This window comes from Saccoglossus kowalevskii, chromosome 15 (assembly GCF_978046115.1).
Source record: "Saccoglossus kowalevskii chromosome 15, keSacKowa6.1, whole genome shotgun sequence".
NCBI lineage: Eukaryota > Metazoa > Hemichordata > Enteropneusta > Harrimaniidae > Saccoglossus > Saccoglossus kowalevskii.
The window spans coordinates 19,596,724-19,618,231 of NC_140655.1; the positions used below are offsets into that span (position 1 = coordinate 19,596,724).

At 33.4% G+C, this 21,508-nt stretch overlaps 1 protein-coding gene across 2 annotated transcripts in view; it reads left to right on the forward strand.

Annotated features, from left to right (window-relative positions):
• LOC102804950 (chloride channel protein 2-like) overlaps nt 1-18,271 on the forward strand; it is a 43,596-nt gene extending 25,325 nt beyond the window's left edge. Inside the window, exons 13-22 of one of the 2 annotated variants that reach the window (XM_085490540.1) lie at nt 1,595-1,692; nt 2,131-2,249; nt 3,056-3,189; nt 5,601-5,803; nt 7,759-7,819; nt 8,449-8,489; nt 12,086-12,124; nt 12,745-12,849; nt 13,578-13,664; nt 14,158-18,271. In XM_085490540.1, coding sequence (XP_085346666.1) covers nt 1,595-1,692; nt 2,131-2,249; nt 3,056-3,189; nt 5,601-5,803; nt 7,759-7,819; nt 8,449-8,489; nt 12,086-12,124; nt 12,745-12,849; nt 13,578-13,664; nt 14,158-14,301 — 1,031 coding nt within the window. In that variant the 3' untranslated portion in view covers nt 14,302-18,271. The remainder of the gene's footprint in view (nt 1-1,594; nt 1,693-2,130; nt 2,250-3,055; nt 3,190-5,600; nt 5,804-7,758; nt 7,820-8,448; nt 8,490-12,085; nt 12,125-12,744; nt 12,850-13,577; nt 13,665-14,157) is intronic. The other variant, XM_085490541.1, reaches the window with a different exon arrangement.
• Nucleotides 18,272-21,508: the final 3,237 nt, after the last annotated feature.

Here is a 21,508-nt window from a genome sequence, read left to right on the forward strand (position 1 = left end):
TAAAAATGTTATTTTTTTACTTTTTTGAAAACTACAAGCTTGGTCGTTATCTTTGGTGTACCTCAGTCACGTTTGTTGATTTTAGAACATTGAATACTTTGATGTAACTTCTGTATTGTGAATAAGATTGTTTTAAGTATGCATTGCAGACTGTTAAGCTATATTAGATGGCATGATTCTAGTTCACTATTCAAATCACATATTGCACAATGTATCATAGGGAGTTATCCGAATTCAAATTTTGCTTTACTGATCATGTTACTTCACATATATGCAATGCATTATGGGAATTAACCTCCCATTTTATATAATTGAAAACTATTGTCACCTTCAAGACTCACTAAATCCTGTCATCAAAGATGACCGAGTGGGTTGACTGGAGCGGGAGCAGGTTGACTGAAGCTGTTGTCGTCTGTCTGTCATACGTAGTGTGTCGTCCGTCAACTTTTTTTCAAGCGACTTCTTCTCCCAAACCTTAAGCTAGATAGCCTTGATATTTAAAGCACAGCTATCTGGGGGCGTCCTCTGTCAGATTTGTTCATTTCATAACATCACATCCAAATCTCTATTTTTAGGAAATATTTTTTTTATTTTTGGTCAAAACTCAGATTGCATTGAAATTTGGCATGAATGTTTTTGACATGGACTAGATTCTGACTTACTAATTTTATGAGATCATATGCAAGTATCTATTTTTAGTAAACAGTTTAGGAAGTTTATCAACATCACTCTACCCTACATTTCCAACTCACAGTTAATAATTACAGTGGAGCTCTTTCGGCTGCAATGTCGCTTGTTTTAAATGTTTCACAAGGCCAAAAAAAGAAATTGTTTTGTTGCCCTCAACAACCGACCGAAAAATATGAAATATTAGGTCATGTTTTGTTTTGTTTTTTGAACCTTGGGTTGATCTGTATTTAAATACAAAAGACTGAAAGAAACACTTTGATTTTTGTGTTTAATATCTATCATGCGTTTGATTGATTCCCATATACCTCGGCTATTTACAATACTCTTAGTTTTTACAAGTTTAAGAAAAAAAAAAGAATCCGACCGACCGATCCAATTTTTTCAATTTTCTGACTTGAGGGCAACATAAGTTTTTTCTTTTTTTGCCCAATATTAGGATTCATGTAAATTATAATATACGATTTTTTCATCACATGTCACTGAGCAAAATTTTGAGATATGAATAAATAATCACCCCATGGAAGCCTGTGTAAAAATGACAATTTTGACCATTTTCCAATTGTTATTTTTTATTTTCAGCATTCTGATTGTATGAACCCATATATAAAAGCGTGAAGAATACAACATGTAACTTGGACAAAACCATTTAAAAAAATTAATAACAAATATTATAATATGTGTATATATTGGGTCCAACATATTATTTATGTCAATAACACGTTTCAAGCAAAACCATAGAGAATTCTGGGTAATTCCTAGCTTTGTGTGAAACCAGTACAAATGTGGTGGTATAGTTTTACAGGATCAAATTTAATGGAGGTTACAAAGGTGCCGTTCAAAATATTTCTTTCTTTCACAGTGTGCCCCTGTGGTTTATATTTAATATATAATACTGTTTTTGCAGGAGCTGCAGCTTTATCTGGGAGTGTGACACATACTATATCAACATCAGTCATTGTGTTTGAGCTGACTGGGCAAATTGTACATATATTACCCGTCATGGTGAGTAACTGACACCCCTGTTTGCATAATAGTTTGACCTGTATTGGTGAATAGCTGACACCCCTGTTTGCATATCGATCTGACCCTCTTGGACATTACTTGATGTCATCCTGCTCTCAGCAGCAGAGAACACCAAAATAATGGTTGGAGGTGAAATTTTGTGCTGTTAAATAAATTTTTCGATAATTTTTGTTGTTAAATTTCACCAATTCATGAACATTTTTTTAATCCTGTATTAACAAGGACCTGGACTGGTTCTTAACAACAGGCCAAGTTTAATCTGTATTTAATGTTTCTTAGCCACATGCTTATTTTTTATTTATTTCTCAGCATGGGTATTTGACCTCTTAGCCTGTACGAAGGAGTTGTGCTTGAACACTATTATACACACACACACACACAAATAAATCATCTAAAAATCAAATTGTTTGTTTACAGATAGCAGTACTGATAGCCAATGCTATAGCTCATTTATTACAGCCTTCAATATATGACAGCATTATACAAATCAAAAGACTGCCTTATTTACCAGATATTACTAATTTTAACTCAAAAAAGTAAGTACAGGGAATGGTGCATTGTGGGTAAGATTATCTATTTATTGTACAATTATTAGTGTGTGCAAATGCTGAAAAGGGGGAGGCTTTGCTTTACCATGTCTGTGTGTATACACCAAAATATCATTCTCTCTCCATATACATAAACTAATAAAAGTCATACTTTGGTATCCGACCATATCTTCGCCTCCATCACCACATCATATAATCAGTATATGTTCTCTTAAGTTCACCGCCAATGGCGATATTTGCTGAGTTTCAATCCTCAATCTTTGTTTCGGTTTTGACTCTAAGCACGTGCCGTGTCGTTACCTTATTTACCTGCTTAACTTTTTGGAGATTGTTTACAATATTGTCACATTAATCACCAAAATACTTTTCACAGAAGACAAGGTGTGATTAACAACTTAACGACAAACCCGCAAAATAAATCCACATACTGCTTAGCCCTGTTACTGTCAGTGGGACGGTAAACACAAAAGGCTCTATTCAGTGCATTATCATTCAAATTACGTAACAGCAATGTATTCTTCAAACATATAGCTATCCATACCATATACCTGTAGTTCATGTCGAAACCATATCCCTCATAGAGTTGGGATTATCGGTTCTGACTCCAGAAAGTCATCATTCAATCTTAGCTTATGTTAGGACTGTATATTTGTTGTTATTTTCCTAACCAAATGAAAATAATTTCAACTTTCTTACAATTCTTAATAAGCATTTTTGAAAGGTGTATGTGAAAATAAGACAAAGGAAAAGAACATGGTAAATCTTGACATTGCAACATATTAATATTATTTCAGAACTTATCGAATTTATGTAGAAGACATCATGGTGAGAAGTGTGCAGTATCTGACATATTTGTCAAATTATCAAGATTTGAAGATTTTATTAGATATGTCAAAACATTCATCATATCCACTGGTAGATAATGGAGGTAGGTACAATATAGATGTGTCAATACATTCATCATATCCACTGGTAGATAATGGAGGTAGGTACAATATAGATATGTCAAAACATTCATCATATCCACTGGTAGATAATGGAGGTACGGTAGGTACAATATAGATATGTCAAAACATTCATCATATCCACTGGTAGATAATGGAGGTAGGTACAATATAGATAGGTAAATACATTCATCATATCCACTGGTAGATAATGGAGGTAGGTACAATATAGATGTGTCAATACATTCATCATATCCACTGGTAGATAATGGAGGTAGGTACAATATAGATAGGTAAATACATTCATCATATCCACTGGTAGATAATGAAGGTAGGTACAATATTGATATGTCAAAACATTCATCATATCCACTAGTAGATAATGGAGGTAGGTACAATATAGATGTGTCAATACATTCATCATATCCACTGGTAGATAATGGAGGTAGGTACAATATAGATGTGTCAATACATTCATCATATCCACTGGTAGATAATGGAGGAAGGTACAATATAGATATGTCAAACATTTTTCATTTCCACTGGTAGATAATGGAGGTAGGTACAATATAGATAGATAAATACATTCATCATATCCACTGGTAGATAATGGAGGTAGGTACAATATAGATATGTCAAAACATTCATCATATCCACTGGTAGATAATGGAGGTACGGTACGTACAATATAGATATGTCAAAACATTCATCATATCCACTGGTAGATAATGGAGGTAGGTACAATATAGATGTGTCAAAACATTCATCATATCCACTGGTAGATAATGGAGGTACGGTAGGTACAATATAGATATGTCAAAACATTCATCATATCCACTGGTAGATAATGGAGGTAGGTACAATATAGATAGGTAAATACATTCATCATATCCACTGGTAGATAATGGAGGTAGGTACAATATAGATGTGTCAATACATTCATCATATCCACTGGTAGATAATGGAGGTAGGTACAATATAGATAGGTAAATACATTCATCATATCCACTGGTAGATAATGGAGGTAGGTACAATATTGATATGTCAAAACATTCATCATATCCACTAGTAGATAATGGAGGAAGGTACAATATAGATATGTCAAAACATTCTTCATTTCCACTGGTAGATAATGGAGGTAGGTACAATATAGATAGATAAATACATTCATCATATCCACTGGTAGATAATGGAGGAAGGTACAATATAGATATGTCAAACATTCTTCATTTCCACTGGTAGATAATGGAGGTAGGTACAATATAGATAGGTAAATACATTCATCATATCCACTGGTAGATAATGGAGGTAGGTACAATATAGATATGTCAAAACATTCATCATATCCACTGGTAGATAATGGAGGAAGGTACAATATAGATATGTCAAACATTCTTCATTTCCACTGGTAGATAATGGAGGTAGGTACAATATAGATATGTCAAACATTCTTCATTTCTACTGGTAGATAATGGAGGTAGGTACAATATAGATAGGTAAATACATTCATCATATCCACTGGTAGATAATGGAGGAAGGTACAATATAGATATGTCAAACATTCTTCATTTCCACTGGTAGATAATGGAGGTAGGTACAATATAGATATGTCAAACATTCTTCATTTCTACTGGTAGATAATGGAGGTAGGTACAATATAGATAGGTAAATACATTCATCATATCCACTGGTAGATAATGGAGGAAGGTACAATATAGATATGTCAAACATTCCTCATTTCCACTGGTAGATAATAGAGGTAGGTACAATATAGATGTGTCAAAACATTCATCATATCCACTGGTAGATAATGGAGGTAGGTACAATATAGATATGTCAAACATTCTTCATATCCACTGGTAGATAATGGAGGTAGGTACAATATAGATGTGTCAATACATTCATCATATCCACTGGTAGATAATGGAGGTAGGTACAATATAGATATGTCAAACATTCTTCATTTCCACTGGTAGATAATGGAGGTAGGTACAATATAGATAGGTAAATACATTCATCATATCCACTGGTAGATAATGGAGGTAGGTACAATATAGATATGTCAAACATTCTTCATATCCACTGGTAGATAATGGAGGTAGGTACAATATAGATATGTCAAACATTCTTCATTTCCACTGGTAGATAATGGAGGTAGGTACAATATAGATAGGTAAATACATTCATCATATCCACTGGTAGATAATGGAGGTAGGTACAATATAGATATGTCAAACATTCTTCATATCCACTGGTAGATAATGGAGGTAGGTACAATATAGATATCAGTCAGAATTACAGATGGTAGATCCAATATATAAACAGGTTGTAGGTTGTATAGTATAAATATGTCAAAACATGCATTATAATATTTTCAGCACATTTCCTTATATAGGCTCCATGATATTGATTGGTTCAATACAGCGACAAGAGTTAGAATTATTATTAGACAAACAAGTTGGTAGAGCTGCTAGAATGAAGTCATTAATGGTGAAAGTGAAAGCGATGAAGTCGGCATCTGACAGTAATCTTTTACACACAGATGTTGATAGAACAAAGAATGGCGAACATCTAACTGTATTAGATTTACACCCACAGGTGAGATAGCTGCCACCCCTAAAAAGTTGCAATGGTTCAACCCAATAGCATTCACAATAAACGCATATAAAAATACAGTTTTGTAAAACTCGCAATTGAAAAGTATATGTGTACCCGCTGCCCAACGAAGTTGACTCTTATCACCTTATACTGAATAAACGTGCATCTGTTTGTCCATTTTTGTACCAAAATGTTTATGAAGATACATTATGTCTATTTATACATAAGTGTGCAAAAGGTTGTGGAGAATGATTAATAATTATTAAGATAAATAAAATTTGATGCTAGAAATTTTTCATGATTTGATGATTTGATAGCATTTGTGAGGACAAAACATTGCGAAATTTACTACTATAAAGTTTCATGACTTATAAAATTACTGTGGAATACTTTATTTTCGCTGGAATTAATTTTCGCTGAAAAGGCTTTTTGGGCGTTTTGTATGGAATTTAATTTTCACTGATTTTTGATGAGTTTAATGTGAAATATAGAAACAAAAAGTATATTCGCTGGATTTAATTTTCACGGAATCATCTCTTCATCGAAAATAGTGAAAATAAATTTCAAGCGAAAATAAAGTACTCTACAGTAACCAAAATTTGTCTCTTGTTAAATTGATACAGTATTCTTTTAATTATTTCGTTACCATGGTTGTTGTGTAGAAATTGTACTCGTATGATGGGATTATTTTATGTATTTATATAATGTGGTTAACGTAAAAATAAAATAAAATATAAAAAAAAAAAAAATTGATACAGTAAAAAAGTCAAGTGTGCATCTGGACCAATCTTGATGCAAAAAATGCTTCACGTTGAAATTTAATTTTGTAATAGAATTATGATTCTCACTCAGAGCATCCCATATGCACTGAATAATGGGATGGTCTTGAACATCCAGATGAACTGTGTGAAAAGTTTTAATTGCGATTATTATACTTAGTAACACATAATAATAATAATAATGAATTTATTGCATCCTTAGAAATAATTTCCATTGGTTGAACAGCAATAAAATGTTAGTAATAAAGTACAATACATATAAAATTAAAGTAAAAGTAAAATGTCAGTTATTGATATTTCTGATTTCAAATATTTTGTATAAGTATTCACCAACTTGTCTTATTAGTACGTCTTCTCTTGAACTCATAATATATTTAAATATCTGGTTATCACTTTTCAATTCTTCTGGAATACTGATATTATTAAATAGCTTTTGTCTTTCTGTTTGGTACCTAAGACATTCCATGAAGAAATGTTCTTCATTTTCAATTTTGATCTGGGAACATTGCTTACAGATTCTGTCTTCTAAAGGTATTTTGGGTTGGGTATGTCTACCCTTCTCAATTTCTAATACATGACTGCTTATTCTGAAACGAGTCAATAAGATTTTATGTTTCAGATTACATAAAAGCAAATATGGTTCAAAAGTGTATGAGTCTTTAAACTTTATATACGTTCTCAGTTTTCTATTATCATTTGTTACACTCAACTTCCAGAACTCTACATACACATGCAAAGTAAATGGCTGTAGTACTTTGTATTTCAAGTGTACAAAAAGAACGAAGAAAAAACTGCATAATATATTTGACATGCAAGGACTTTTTAGCTCCACCGTTGACTTTGTCGAGCGGAGCTTATGATTTGAGTGATTGATTGTCTGACGTCGTCCGTGTCTACTTTTTACATTTTCAATTTCTTCTTGAAAACTACAATTCTTATTGCTTTGATACTTGGTGTGTATGTATCTTGGGCAAACCTCTTTCAGATTTGTTCATTTCTTGATGATATCTTCAGTTCTTTAATTGAAATGTGCAATTACTAACAGTGGAGTTATCTCAGCCAACAGACTGTTTGTTTGTTTACCCTAGAACATCAAAATAATATACAATATATAGGGCTACATGCAATATCCAATTATTTATCAATTTAAGTTATTCTATGTTTTTTTCTCAATAGTCCAATACCACAGCCTCGTCTATAAGTAGCATCCGGTCAATTTTAAAGAAAACAAGGCAATGTATGTATATTTATTTTTAAATTAATATTTCTTAAATATTTCAGATAGACTAATTGCTTTTAAAGTCACAGTTGTTGCATTGCCTCAGGGTCTTTTAGGATTCTTTGTTTGCATGGAATTTGAACACGCGTATCGTAATGATTTAAAGCAGGCAAATATAAAAATTGTTATAGTGGAACGTGAAACACTTTCTTGCACTTCAGCAAGGATTAATGTTATGCTAACCAGTAGTAGGATTTGTTTATCATCTCCAGCAAGTAGTGAGAATTTCACCTGCGAACTTAATTCTCACCAAGTGGTCTGATATTCTCGCCATTAAATTCAAATTCTCAATTAAGCGGTGGGAATTTGAATCCTCGCAAATAAAACCGCACAATTTGCCATTTTCATCATTTAATGGCAAAAACATCAGACGACTTAATAGTAAGAATAAAGTTACATAATTTTTTTTAATGTTGATGAAGCACATAACAATAGCCTTTTCACCACCAGTTCCCTCTTTTCATGCACATTTCTTCAAAAGAAAATAGAAAATAGAAAAAGTGAAGAAAAATTTGGCAAAAAAGTCTGTGGTGAAAAGATTAGAGATCACATGGTTTTAATTCATGTTCTATATATTGTATTTGTAGTGAGATCTGGCAGTGATTCTGGTGTTGGCTCTGCAGAACAGGTTAGTGTTTTATGTAATGAATAATTAATATGTAACTTATTGATTGAACTACTTGATGAAGAGTTGTCGCCAAGAGGGTTTCAATTAAATTGTGTATATTCTTCATGCAACAGTAATAGATCATTTTCCGTTCACTGCGAGAATCACGCGTTATACGTGGAATCGAATGTAAAAACACGTAACGACAAAGGTCATAGTGTCGTAAAATATTTTGGGGGCATTTCCATGCTTAATAATGTGCTGTACACATTTGATGATAGACAATTTCGATTAAGTGAGGGTATTCGAAAGCAATATTCCTCTGTCGAAGATCGGCCAGTCTATGTGAGCTACGAAATAATATAATTCAAGTTCAAAATCAAATCGTTTGATTTTTGCGGCAGATGTTCTAAGCGCCTCTTTCATGCATCTCGCGAGATCTCGCAGTTGAACGGAAAATCACCTGCATGTGTACACGCAGACTTCACTTTATCAACACCGCTAGAAATGCAGTTCAGCTTTTATGCAACTATTTTTGCATTTGCACCATGCATTTATGGCATTCTAGTTGTCCATTGATCACACTCGGACCATACTTTTATCACTTATTTGCATTTTACTTTTACAAATTTTAACCACGACAGTAGCAATCATAACTTTCGTGGGAAAACACCACCACGTCTGCAAGATTATTCCTTCAGCATAATAATCCAATAGAACATAAAATTACTGTAGCTGAGCTGATCTATTTAATCCCCAGTGTGGCGCTATAAAAAGTGTGATGGAAATATACACTACATGTGCATTACATCACAAGAATGCGAGTGACTGGTTGGGCGAATGCTGTACTGTAGTCAAGTGTTACAGTACATTCTCGCAATTTACATTCCTTTTTTCATTTCTGACATTTCCTTTCTGCTTCTAAAAGTGTGTAAGGTTTTCTTCCGATGAACCCCAACAGGTATTTATGGTGTGTTAAACCTGGGATAATACTTGTTGTGATATTAAAACTAAATAAAATATCATTTCATATTATCACAGAGAAGAGATATCAATAGATAGATAGATAGATACCATTCCACTGTTCATACATCCTTTGTACAAATGTATTGTCTCATTCTAAGTTCAGTCTGGCTGTGACTTTAACCTTTTCACCACCAGTTCCTATTTTCATCACAAATTCACAAAATGTTCCCGTTTATAGTCCACACTTTCCTTATGAAGTTTGAGACAAAAACTGAAAATTGACTCAAATTTTGCCTGCTGGCTCCAAATTTAGAGTTCATTTTCAGAAATATTGAAGAATATAAGAAAAAAGTGCAAACAAATGTGGGTGATAAAGTCTGGTGGTGAAAAGTTAAAATTCCTGAAGGTCACACATCCTTGTAGTTATGTGGGGTTCAAATTCACTACAAATGAACATGTCTCTATTATTTATTATGAAAATGGCAATATTAAAACACATTAGGGAACTTCTTGCTGTTATATGCAATACCTGCAGAAATTGCTTGGCTTTAATGGAATTTTATTTCATTTCTGCTTTCACACTTTTACTGCTTGTTGTATTTTTCCTTCACCGTGTTTCCTTTAACAGAAGTATGGTTCAAGTAGAAGCCTTTATAGTCATATTTTAGATTTGTAATTTTTTGTTTTGATGTATTTTCTGTCTCTGTATTATCTCTGTTGTAAGTAATTTCTAAATAGAGTCCTGTTTCAGATTTGCGGTCCTACTAATTACGTTAGCATTCCTATGGATCAAATGGTATTGTCCTATTGTTGAACACTAGTCAACATTAGTAAACAACATGGCGGACTTGACTCACCGAAATGCCCGGGCATTGATCATAAAAAGTGGTGATAGCTGCTGAAATTTGCGACTCTGTTTCAAATTTTGAGCATAAACAACATTATACAGTAGAAGAATTGCTGCCACTGCCCTGTGATACTTATTTCCCACTGTTTGTTCCCACGCTGCCCACGCTTTAATTAGTAAGACCCCAGATTTGTCGTTTAGTTTCTATGTTGTGGTATGTTATATTTCATTGTATATCTAGTATACTTAGGGTAGAAGTCAAAAAATGCAATTTTTCTTTAACATTGTGTTCTATGGAATCGTTCTAAAAAATAGCAATTTTCAAGAAATATTTGGACACATTTCTCAAAAAGCATAACTGTAACACCCAAAACAATGCTATTTCATTGTACCATGGGACATTAGCTTCATGACTGTACATAATAAACTAATGAACATTTTCATGGGATTTATGACCAATTTTGTCAAACATTATGACTAGGCTCCTACCACATTACCTGCTGAGAATATTTTGTTTACGTTCATTTTGGCTATCAATGGATGTATTCAGTGGGCATTGTGTTAAAATTCAAAATATTAATGCCTAACCGGCGAATCGTATTTCCTCATACCAACATTGACTGAATTCAAAATTAGATATAGCCCCGGTACATAAAAAAATCAATTACTGTAGAATACTTTATTTTCGCTTGGAACTTATTTTCGCTATTTTCGCTGAAGGAATGATTCAGTGAAAATAAAATCCAGCGAATATACTTTTTTTCCTATCTTTCACATTAAACTCATCAAAAATCAGTGAAAATAAATTCCATACAAAACGCCCAAAAAGCCTTTTCAGCGAAAATTAATTCCAGCGAAAATAAAGTATTCCACAGTACCTGCATACTCTATTTAAAATTCACTCAAAATTTGTTGCCAGCACTTCAAAACAAAAATAAAAGTGGAGATTAATTATAAGCACTTTATTTTCAATAGAGGACATACTGTATCTCCTGATATGATGACTCATAATTTCATTTATATAAATGCTGATATTTTTCATTCAAATTGGATACAATTATATGCTAATTTGGTTTTTATGTATGAATTAAAGGAGTTTCATAACTTGGCAAACTTAGGGGATATGCTGCACAATTCCAGCAAGTCGGTAGAGTGGGTAATTTTGTGTGACAACATTCACCATCCATGCACTGATCATGTGATCTTTTCCCACTTACATGTGACTTACATGTGACTGGCACTCCTTCCCTGTGTGGTTTGTTCTTATATTTATAGATGTACAGTCATGTGAACAAAAAAATGTGTGTTATCAAACTTCTAATAAATTGCACTTTGTTCAGACTGCAAACCTTGTGATTCATAAGAAATCACTGAAAAGTCACATCAAAATAGCGATGTCAATATCTTGCAAATACTGTGGCTATTGCATTTATCACTGTACACATTTAACATGACATAGCTTTAAACACTATTTTACTGGTGATACAAATTTAATATTTTCTTATGCTTACCACTATCTGTCATAACAATGTTGATTTGAGAGAAAAAAACCCACAAAAGTCATGACTATGCAACTTTAACTATAAAATACAGTGCCTCTAATGTTTGACTGTTGTTGTGATTCTAACAAATGTGCAAGATACTGGACTGCACCATTTTTGTTATAGGAGTGTTCACTAATATTTGATGTTGCTGCTTATCTAGTTGTTAATAGTCCTTGCATGCAAAAACTGGAAAAACATTTTTTGCATGTTTTCTTGTTTCTTACCTTTTTTTTTATAAGCATGCATATTTTGATCCCCAGCAGGTAGACAAAGGCATTTATGATATGACACCTGAAGAGGTTAGTTCTTGAGTTTTAACATGTTCTCCCTTCATCTGAATGGAATGACCCATATGCTAATGAGATTTTTTGCACTCCTAATATGTTATGAATGCAAATTGTTGTACTTCATATTACCCAGAAACCTTCATTACCCAGAACCCTGTATTACCCATCATCCTCTTTGGTGTTTATGCTGCTCATCTCTGATTTTATTTTACACTCACGGGAAAGTACCTAATTGCAATAAATTGGACAATTGATATTTCTTTCATAAAAAAAAACCATTTCCACGCAGGAAAGCTACCGGTATTTCTTGACACAAAAGAAGTTGTTTATGTCACTTTAATACATGCATAATAATTATTTAGGGCCTCACGATTTAACAATCTGTATGCCAAAGTCAGCTATTGTATAAATCTGGATTTATGCCATATTTAAAAAAAATTGTTCATACATGTACTGCCATGTAATCAATAAGAAATTATGTCTATTTAGTGAAAAAATTAAAAAGTTAATAATGATTTTAGTTTGAAAAATTATAGTGTTCAATGTGTCAATTTATTTATGGTAATATTTTCAAGATATTTGTATTACAAGTGTAGTGCAAACATTGAGTGTTTTTATCTTAATTTCTGCAGCAAGCGTCATGGGAGAATGATAGACTCCAACATCAAATCATTTTCGACGAATGTCAGATTGATCCGGCTCCTTTCCAGCTGGTGGAAAAAACATCATTATGTAAAGTAAGTTTATTGAGTTGGTGTAGAGAAATATTGCTAAAACAAAATCAGACATTTGGTTGTGAAGGAAATTTTATACATGACTGCCTGCATATCTCCAGACATGCTATGTGTCAGCATACCATATAGTCCCACATTAGACTCCCCATAGTTGAACTCCACATGGAGGACAATATAAAAATGGCTATTTTAACACTTAGAGGCAATTACACGTAAACTGAAAAATGTGTTTTTCTATTTTTAAAATCATATAGTAAACAGTATTGTGATAGTTGTTGAAGTCACAAAATAGGTATTTACGCTAAAGTTGGTGCAACTGAGTATTTCAATGTGTTAATCATTCTGATACTATAGAATACTTCATTTTCGCTTGGAATTATAATTTCCGCTATTTTCACTGAAAGAATGATTCAGTACATACATGTATGTACATCTAAAGTAGTTTGCGTGATTCCGTCATTGTTACAAATTATAATAGTAGTGTGAAACCTACAAATCTGAATTGTAAAAGTACATGTTGAATAGTGCTTTTTCAGGACAATTCAGTTTTTTTAATTGCTACCGGTAGTAATAAAATTTGGTCAATTGTAGGTTTTTAACCACAAAAAGTTTCCTTCTTAAAATTAATTTGCTGAAACAATTCATTATAAGTTTACACTTTGCAGTGTACCTAACAATTACAGTCTGTATAATTTGATGTGTGACAGTGTGACATGTTTGTATTTTTCTAGGTACACTCTCTTTTTTCATTGCTGGGACTTAATCATGCATATGTCACAACACTAGGGCGATTGGTTGGAGTATTATCACTCAAAGAAGTAAGTTCACTTATTTTGATGTTTTTAATGTATTGCTTCAAGTGTATGAGTATTGTATCTCTTCTAGTATGGTATTATTGAATATATTTGTAGTTAATTAGCCTAGAATTTATATTTGTAGTTAATTAGCCTAGAAGTTGTGCATTATTCAAGGTGTTTTAAAAATTCTGCATTATAATAACTTATTCATTATGATCGTCTGTTTGTTTGTAATTTATGTATTTAAAACAGTCCATCTAAGACTGGATATTCATGCTTGGTTTAACTTATTAAAACCAAAAATTGTATTTACCCGATATTGTCAACTGAGTCATTTAAATATTACCATAGAAACACCTCTGTCATTTATGTAAGTGTATCTAGTACTAATAAAGAAAATGCAGTATTTCATTTATTCATATTTTAAGTAAGTTGTAAAAAAGTTCAAGATACAGGATTCAATGAATATACCACATGCTAGGTGATTCTAAATTTGATATGTTTTGTTTTACAGGTGAGGAGAGCGATTGAAGGTTCTCGTCTCTATGACAGCAGTGAGTCATCAGATAATGCTTCAGATGATGGAGAGAGTAACCATAGTAACCAATCACCAACTGAACATGAACTACAATTGATGGTTGATGACAAAACTTCATAGCAATATAAAACCATTCTGTTACTACGGTAATTTGGTTCCCATATAACTGCGGGGTTATTCTTTGTTTTTATTTATATATATATACTTGTATTCAAGTAATTATATACAGGCGGTTACCATGGAAGTCATTCAAGTTGATTTTCTTTTTACTTTGCCTGCACTAATACTAAAGAGTGTATGGTATTGGCAAAAATGTCTCATTAGCAATTGTTTTGTGGCCATTAAAACTCAACTACTTTCCATTAGATTGTTTTCAAACATGGGTACCTCTTTAAAGAGCTTAATGGGTTTTGTTGCACATAAATATTTTTTGAGATATGGGTGAAAATCTGGTTTCCAAATCATCAATTCACCGTATGTCAAACACATGTACATGTACACAATATTTACATAATCTGAAAGTTATGATATACAAGATCAGCTACGCATGTGAAATTTGTTTGCTAAGTGGATTATGCAACTGAGAATTTTAATCCGGATTTCTCCTTCCCACATATGCGCTTTTTAAACTTATTTATGTACCGGATTATGGAAAAAAACTTTAGCAATGACTGTGTGAACTTGTGCAAATCAGACAGTTATCCTCCATGCATGTCTACTTAATCAACCAAATAAAAAATTTGCGCACAGAAATGAAATCTTATAATCTGAAACCCATAAATGAAATAATAAGATCAAAAAGAGTAGTTATACAACCTATTAAAATCACATGATTATGTCACACGATATAGTCTCTCAGGTGATGAATGTTAGGCAATAATATAAGGTAGTGTCATATTCATAGGCTTATTTATACATCCCATGACATCACTTGTATCGACCACCTCCTGAACAAGTGGTATCGGGTGATAGAGTTGGTCAAAAAGATTTGAATTTGTAATGTTGCAGAACTCTATATCAATTAGGATTGGAAGTGTATTGACAGTTACAGACACCAGTGAGTTTTGATACTTGACAGGAATATTTTGATTCTTAGCAACGTCTTCTCAGTAAATATTCATTTCAAGTCTGCAATTCTCATGTTGCAGTAAAAAATATGGCTTTGTCACCTGATTTGTTTTTCACTGCACACTAATTGATTACTCATAAGAAACTGACAGAAAGCATAAATATACTGGTGGTTACCATATCACATCGGCAGCGGTATCTCATATTGAACTTGATATCTGCAAATGATATACACTGCATGGTCATATGAGAATTGTAATATGCACAAGCCAGGTTTCCACGTTTGTTTTGTCATTGCAATTGATAGTACTGCTCGGCATTGGTTAGATGCATTTCAATATATGTTATCATTATTTATGTGCATATCTAATTACTGCCCGGCATTGGTTAGATGCATTCAATATATGTTATCATTATTTATGCACATATGTAATTACTGCCCGGCATTGGTTAGATGCATTTCAATATATGTTATCATTATTTATGTGCATATCTAATTACAGACCGACATTGGTTAGATGCATTCAATATATGTTATCATTATTTATGTGCATATGTAATTACTGCCCGGTATTGGTTAGATGCATTCAATATATGTTATCATTATTTATGTGCATATGTAATTACTGCCCGGTATTGGTTAGATGCATTTCAATATATGTTATCATTATTTATGTGCATATCTAATTACAGACCGACATTGGTTAGATGCATTCAATATATGTTATCATTATTTATGTGCATATCTAATTACTGCCCGGCATTGGTTAGATGCATTCAATATATGTTATCATTATTTATGTGCATATCTAATTACAGACCGACATTGGTTAGATGCATTTCAATATATCTTATCATTATTTATGCACATATGTAATTACTGCCCGGCATTGGTTAGATGCATTTCAATATATGTTATCATTATTTATGTGCATATCTAATTACAGACCGACATTGGTTAGATGCATTCAATATATGTTATCATTATTTATGTGCATATGTAATTACTGCCCGGTATTGGTTAGATGCATTCAATATATGTTATCATTATTTATGTGCTACCCCAGACCATTCGTCCCGGTGTTATCGCTATCGCCACACGAGACTCCAGCTTGTCTCCTATACAATTTTCCTTCCGCCCACTTAATTTTAATATTCATATGACCTTTGCACTGACATCGATAGCCAATCGCATTCGACCGCGGACGTCACTCTAAATAAACAACTGAATAAATTAATATACCATATTTGGAAGATAGCGGGTAAATTCAACGTTGTTGGTGTGTTCCTTCGGGTTCCGAAGTCGCACGAAACGAGTTCATGTTCCGTTATCTTTCGCAAGTAAAACAGGTCGATATGTATTAAACATGGCATTTGTTTTCTTGTTTTAACCCCCTTATTACGCAAGCTTCCGTCGAAGTGTTGTTTTTTTCGACGATTTGTGGCATGTTGCAAAACGAACGAAACATTGCAGCATTCTTAGCGGTGGATAAGGGATCGACTATGTCGTCACATTTATGTCTCGTTTGAAAGAGAATAAACAACCGCTCAGAAAAATATGTTGCTAATATTTAAGTGCGGTGCCTTGAAATCGCTTGCCCGACGTCCAAATTTCAAAAGGATGTTCGATTTGCAATGACGACCGTTCATATGTACTAGGCGACGTTACTAATTACTACTAGGGTCGGTGTTTGCATTAAGAATTATAGAACAAAAGATCAGCAAAGCGGTGCTTTTGTCGGCGATTTTGTCAAAGGGAATATTGATAAAATGTTGCAAAACAGAATCGCGAGTTGGGTGAAAAATTGCGCCGGCGGCATTCTCAGCGATGGCGACACCCGAGAAACACCGTGTCACGGTGCATTCGTGCATCAGTACACCGAAGAAATACATACATATTGTTGCGGACGACTATTGTAGACTGTGTTCGTGTAGTCTTCGAGTTTGTGGACAGTTAAAGTCGTGTGTGAATTTATTCAAGCCAGGAAAAGCAGGAGGGATAACTTATGGAAATCGTCTTTCCAATTTGATCCAGTGCGACGTTGTGAAAAGAGCGACTCTGTCGTCTCATCTATGTCTAGTTTGTAAGAGAAAGATTGATAGCGCAGAAAAATCCGCCAATAATGTAAAACAGTGGCGTGAAATTGTCAGTCATTCTAATATCTCCCAACCTGTGAACGAAAGGGTTAAGCGTGCTGCCTTGAAATCGCCTGACAAAACTAAAATGGCGCGTGTCACGTGACTTTGTTTACTAAAGATAGCGTGGGCGTTTGATTGACACTCAACTCATTAGTATTCCACCAATCACAGCTACATCTACTTTCTGGATGTGCGCAGTCAAATTGTATAGGAGACAAGCTGGAGTCTCGTGTGGCGATAGCGATAACACCGGGACGAATGGTCTGGGGTATTTATGTGCATATGTAATTACTGCCCGGTATTGGTTAGATGCATTTCAATATATGTTATCATTATTTATGTGCATATCTAATTACAGACCGACATTGGTTAGATGCATTCAATATATGTTATCATTATTTATGTGCATATGTAATTACTGCCCGGTATTGGATAGATGCATTTCAATATATGTTATCATTATTTATGCGCATATGTAATTACTGTCTGGCATTAGCTAGGTGCATTTCCATATATGTTATCATTATTTATGTGCATATTGAATTACTGCCCGGTATTGGTTAGATGCATTTAAATATATGTTATTATTATTTATGCGCATATCTAATTACAGCCCAGTATTGGTTAGATGCATTTCAATATATGTTATCATTATTCATGCACATATGTAATTGTAACATTGAGGGTGTCTGGAATGTATTCAGACGTTTAAGATTACTTTTTGTAAATAGTGTAATATAAGATATATATCATAGAGGTTCAACTTTTATTGGTTTATACATATTGATTATAGATAGGATAATAGGGATGGATTTACAGGTATTTTTTTTACAATGCCAGTGTACTTATTTTTTTTTCGATTAAAGATGTATAGAATATTTTATATCATTTTATTTTTCTCCAATCTATGTACTGGGAGTTACCCAACCACTAAATTGGTGGTATCTGTTGATTATCTTAAAGTGCGCCCTCTTTGGCAAGTCAACATATTTTATTTGCATGGAATATATTATTAATAAGAATGGCAAAATGTATTGGGGAATATCTGCCGGCGTTGTTTAGTATGAAAGATAACTCGAATGCCATAATCTATCGCTTTAGTGCCCATGCCCAACTTTTGCGCGATTTGTTTCATTCGCGGTCACATTCGGCAAAGCGCCCACCCTTCAAAAACGTGGAAATTTATGTGACTAGTCATGAAACCGTGTCATCGGACATCAACTTTCTCGATGTTTACTGTTCAGAAAAACATGTATTTCCGAACGGACATTTGTACAGAAGTTCTCATTTTAGATAATATTGCAACATTGTATCATTCCAAATCGTGGAAAGTAGAACTGTTTACAGAAACAGGTTTTAAATAATAATGTTTTGTAACGATCGTCATCAATATTGTGGACATCATTCTGATTAAAATCCAATGTTGGTATGTGGCTCTAATTTTTGTTATGATCCTTTATGTAAATATTTATTTGTATTTTAGTTTGAATATGTCGATTTTTTGTTTTTTCTTGCCGTTAAGCAGTTTTTAGAAAATCGTGTCAGACTACTAGTTCTAGTTACAAATAAATAATATAGCTGCGTTGCAGCAATGTCGGGTTTCGAGCCCACTGACTTATTAGCAGCGTTCCAAAATCAGCATCATTGACAATAATATATTAAAGGAAATTGCATGGCCTTCATACTAAACATGTTGCATGTTCCTGTCTGTAACAGTGCTTAAGGTATTACAATCTTGCATATTTAATGATGTCCCATGACCATATATGGTCATCGGATGTTTTTGTCAGCTCTGTTGTGCAATAACTTCAATATTGCATTGGTTGCATTTTCCTATCTGTAACAGTGCTTGAGATATTGCAATTTTTATGCATATTTGATGAGGTCACATGACCATATGTGGTCATCACATTAGTTAGTCACAACTCTTGTTCCATAGATTCGATATTGCACAGGTTGCATGTTCCCGTCTGTAACAGTGCTTGAGTTATTACATTTATGCATATTTAATGATGTCACATGACTGAGTATGGGCATTAGATGTGTTAGTCACATATCTTGTCTCATAGCTTCGATATTGCACAGGTTGTGTGTTTCTATCTGTTACTGTGTTTCAAATATAACATTTATGCATATTTGATGAGGTCACATGACCATATATGGTCATCACATTAGTTAGTCACATCTCTTGTTCCATAGATTCGATATTGCACAGGTTGTATGTTCCCGTCTGTAATAGTGCTTGAGTTATTACATTTATGCTTATTTGATGAGGTCACATGACCATATATGGTCATCGGATATGTTAGTGACTTCTGTTGTGCAATAGCTTCAATATTGCACTGGTTGCATGTTCCTATCTGTAACAGTGCTTGAGTTATTACATTTATGCATATTTGATGAAATTACATGACCATATATGGTCATCACATTAGTTAGCCACATCTCTTGTCTCATAGCTTCGATATTGCATAGGTTGCATGTCTCTATCTGTGATTCTGCTTGAGATATTACAATTATGCATATTTAATGACGTCACATGACCATATACGGTCATCACATTAGTTACTCACATCTCATGTCCCACAGCTTCGATTTTGCACAGGTTGAATGTTCATGTCTGTAACAGTGCTTGAGATAATTCAATTATGCATATTTAATGAAGTCACATGACCATATATGGTCATCACATTAGTTAGCCACATCTCTTGACCCATACCTTCGATATTGCACAGGTTGCATGTCCCTAACTCTTGCAGTGCTTGATATATTACATTTATGCATATTCAATGAGGTCACATGACCATATATGGTCATCTTGTTTGTTAGTAAAATTTCATGTACCATCACTTAAATATTGCACTGGTTGCATGTTCCCGTCTGTAACTGTGCTTGAGTTATTACATTTATGCATATTTGATGAAGTCACATGACCATATATGGTCATCACATTAGTTAGTCACATCTCGTGTCTTATAGCTTCGATATTGCACAGGTTGCATGTCCCTATCTGTAACAGTGCTTAATATAGTACATTTATGCATATTTAATGAGATCACATGACCATATATGGTCATCTTGTTTGTTAGTAGAATTTCATGTACCATCACTTCAATATTGCACTGGTTGCATGTTCCTATCTGTAACAGTGCTTGAGATATTGCAATTATGTCTATAAAATGAGGTCACGTGACCATATAAAAGAACAAAAAAAATATGAAAAAACATTCTAAAATCTTCTTATAAAAAACGGCTTTTCGCATGGACTTCCATATTTTGGAATTAAATACTATGTCATATGATCTTTCAAAGTTATTCAGGGTTAGTTGATTTGTCAAAAATTATGCAAATGAGATGCAAAACAAAATTTAAAAAAATTCTAAAAAAAAAAGTCACGTGACCGCTAAAGTTTTTTTTGATGAAATTTGTAGCCCTTGTCGCACTGCTACTATCATAAAAAAATTGGAGCACTCAGACCCTCAGAAAGGTGTGCAATTCGGCATTGAAAATTTCGCCTTTAATCCAAGATGGTGGCCTGGTCATGTGACCTATGTGTCTGAACTTAGGATATGCACCAGATCTCATACAGCTTTACCATTGTGGCAAGTATGGAACTGATTGGTCCAACGGTGTTGACATAAAGCGTGACCAAAAATTTAGGCGGAAGAATAATAATAATAATAATAATAATAATAATAATAAACGGAACAATTACAAAAGGGTTTCGACCAAATGGGCTCGAAACCCTAATTATAAATAAATAAATATATATATAATATATATATAAAGAGTCATAAAATAATAATAATAATAAAAAAAATTGAGCCTCATACCTACATCAATCGAGTGGCATATCTTTTACGACTTGCGACTTTTTATCAACAACACAAATTCTAAACAATGTAAAACGTTGTTAAGTGATTTATGAGTTTATTCTCAAAATCGTGCCCAAGTTTGATTGGCTAATGTTTCGTGCTTAATTTCCATTAGATATTCAGTAAATTATGCCCCAAATGTGTTGCAATTGCAAGAGTCACTGGCAATACATTTCCCAAATCCCTAGAAATACTTAGACTGGGTTTCAATATTGTAACAAAATACCATGGGCGTGCGTTCATCG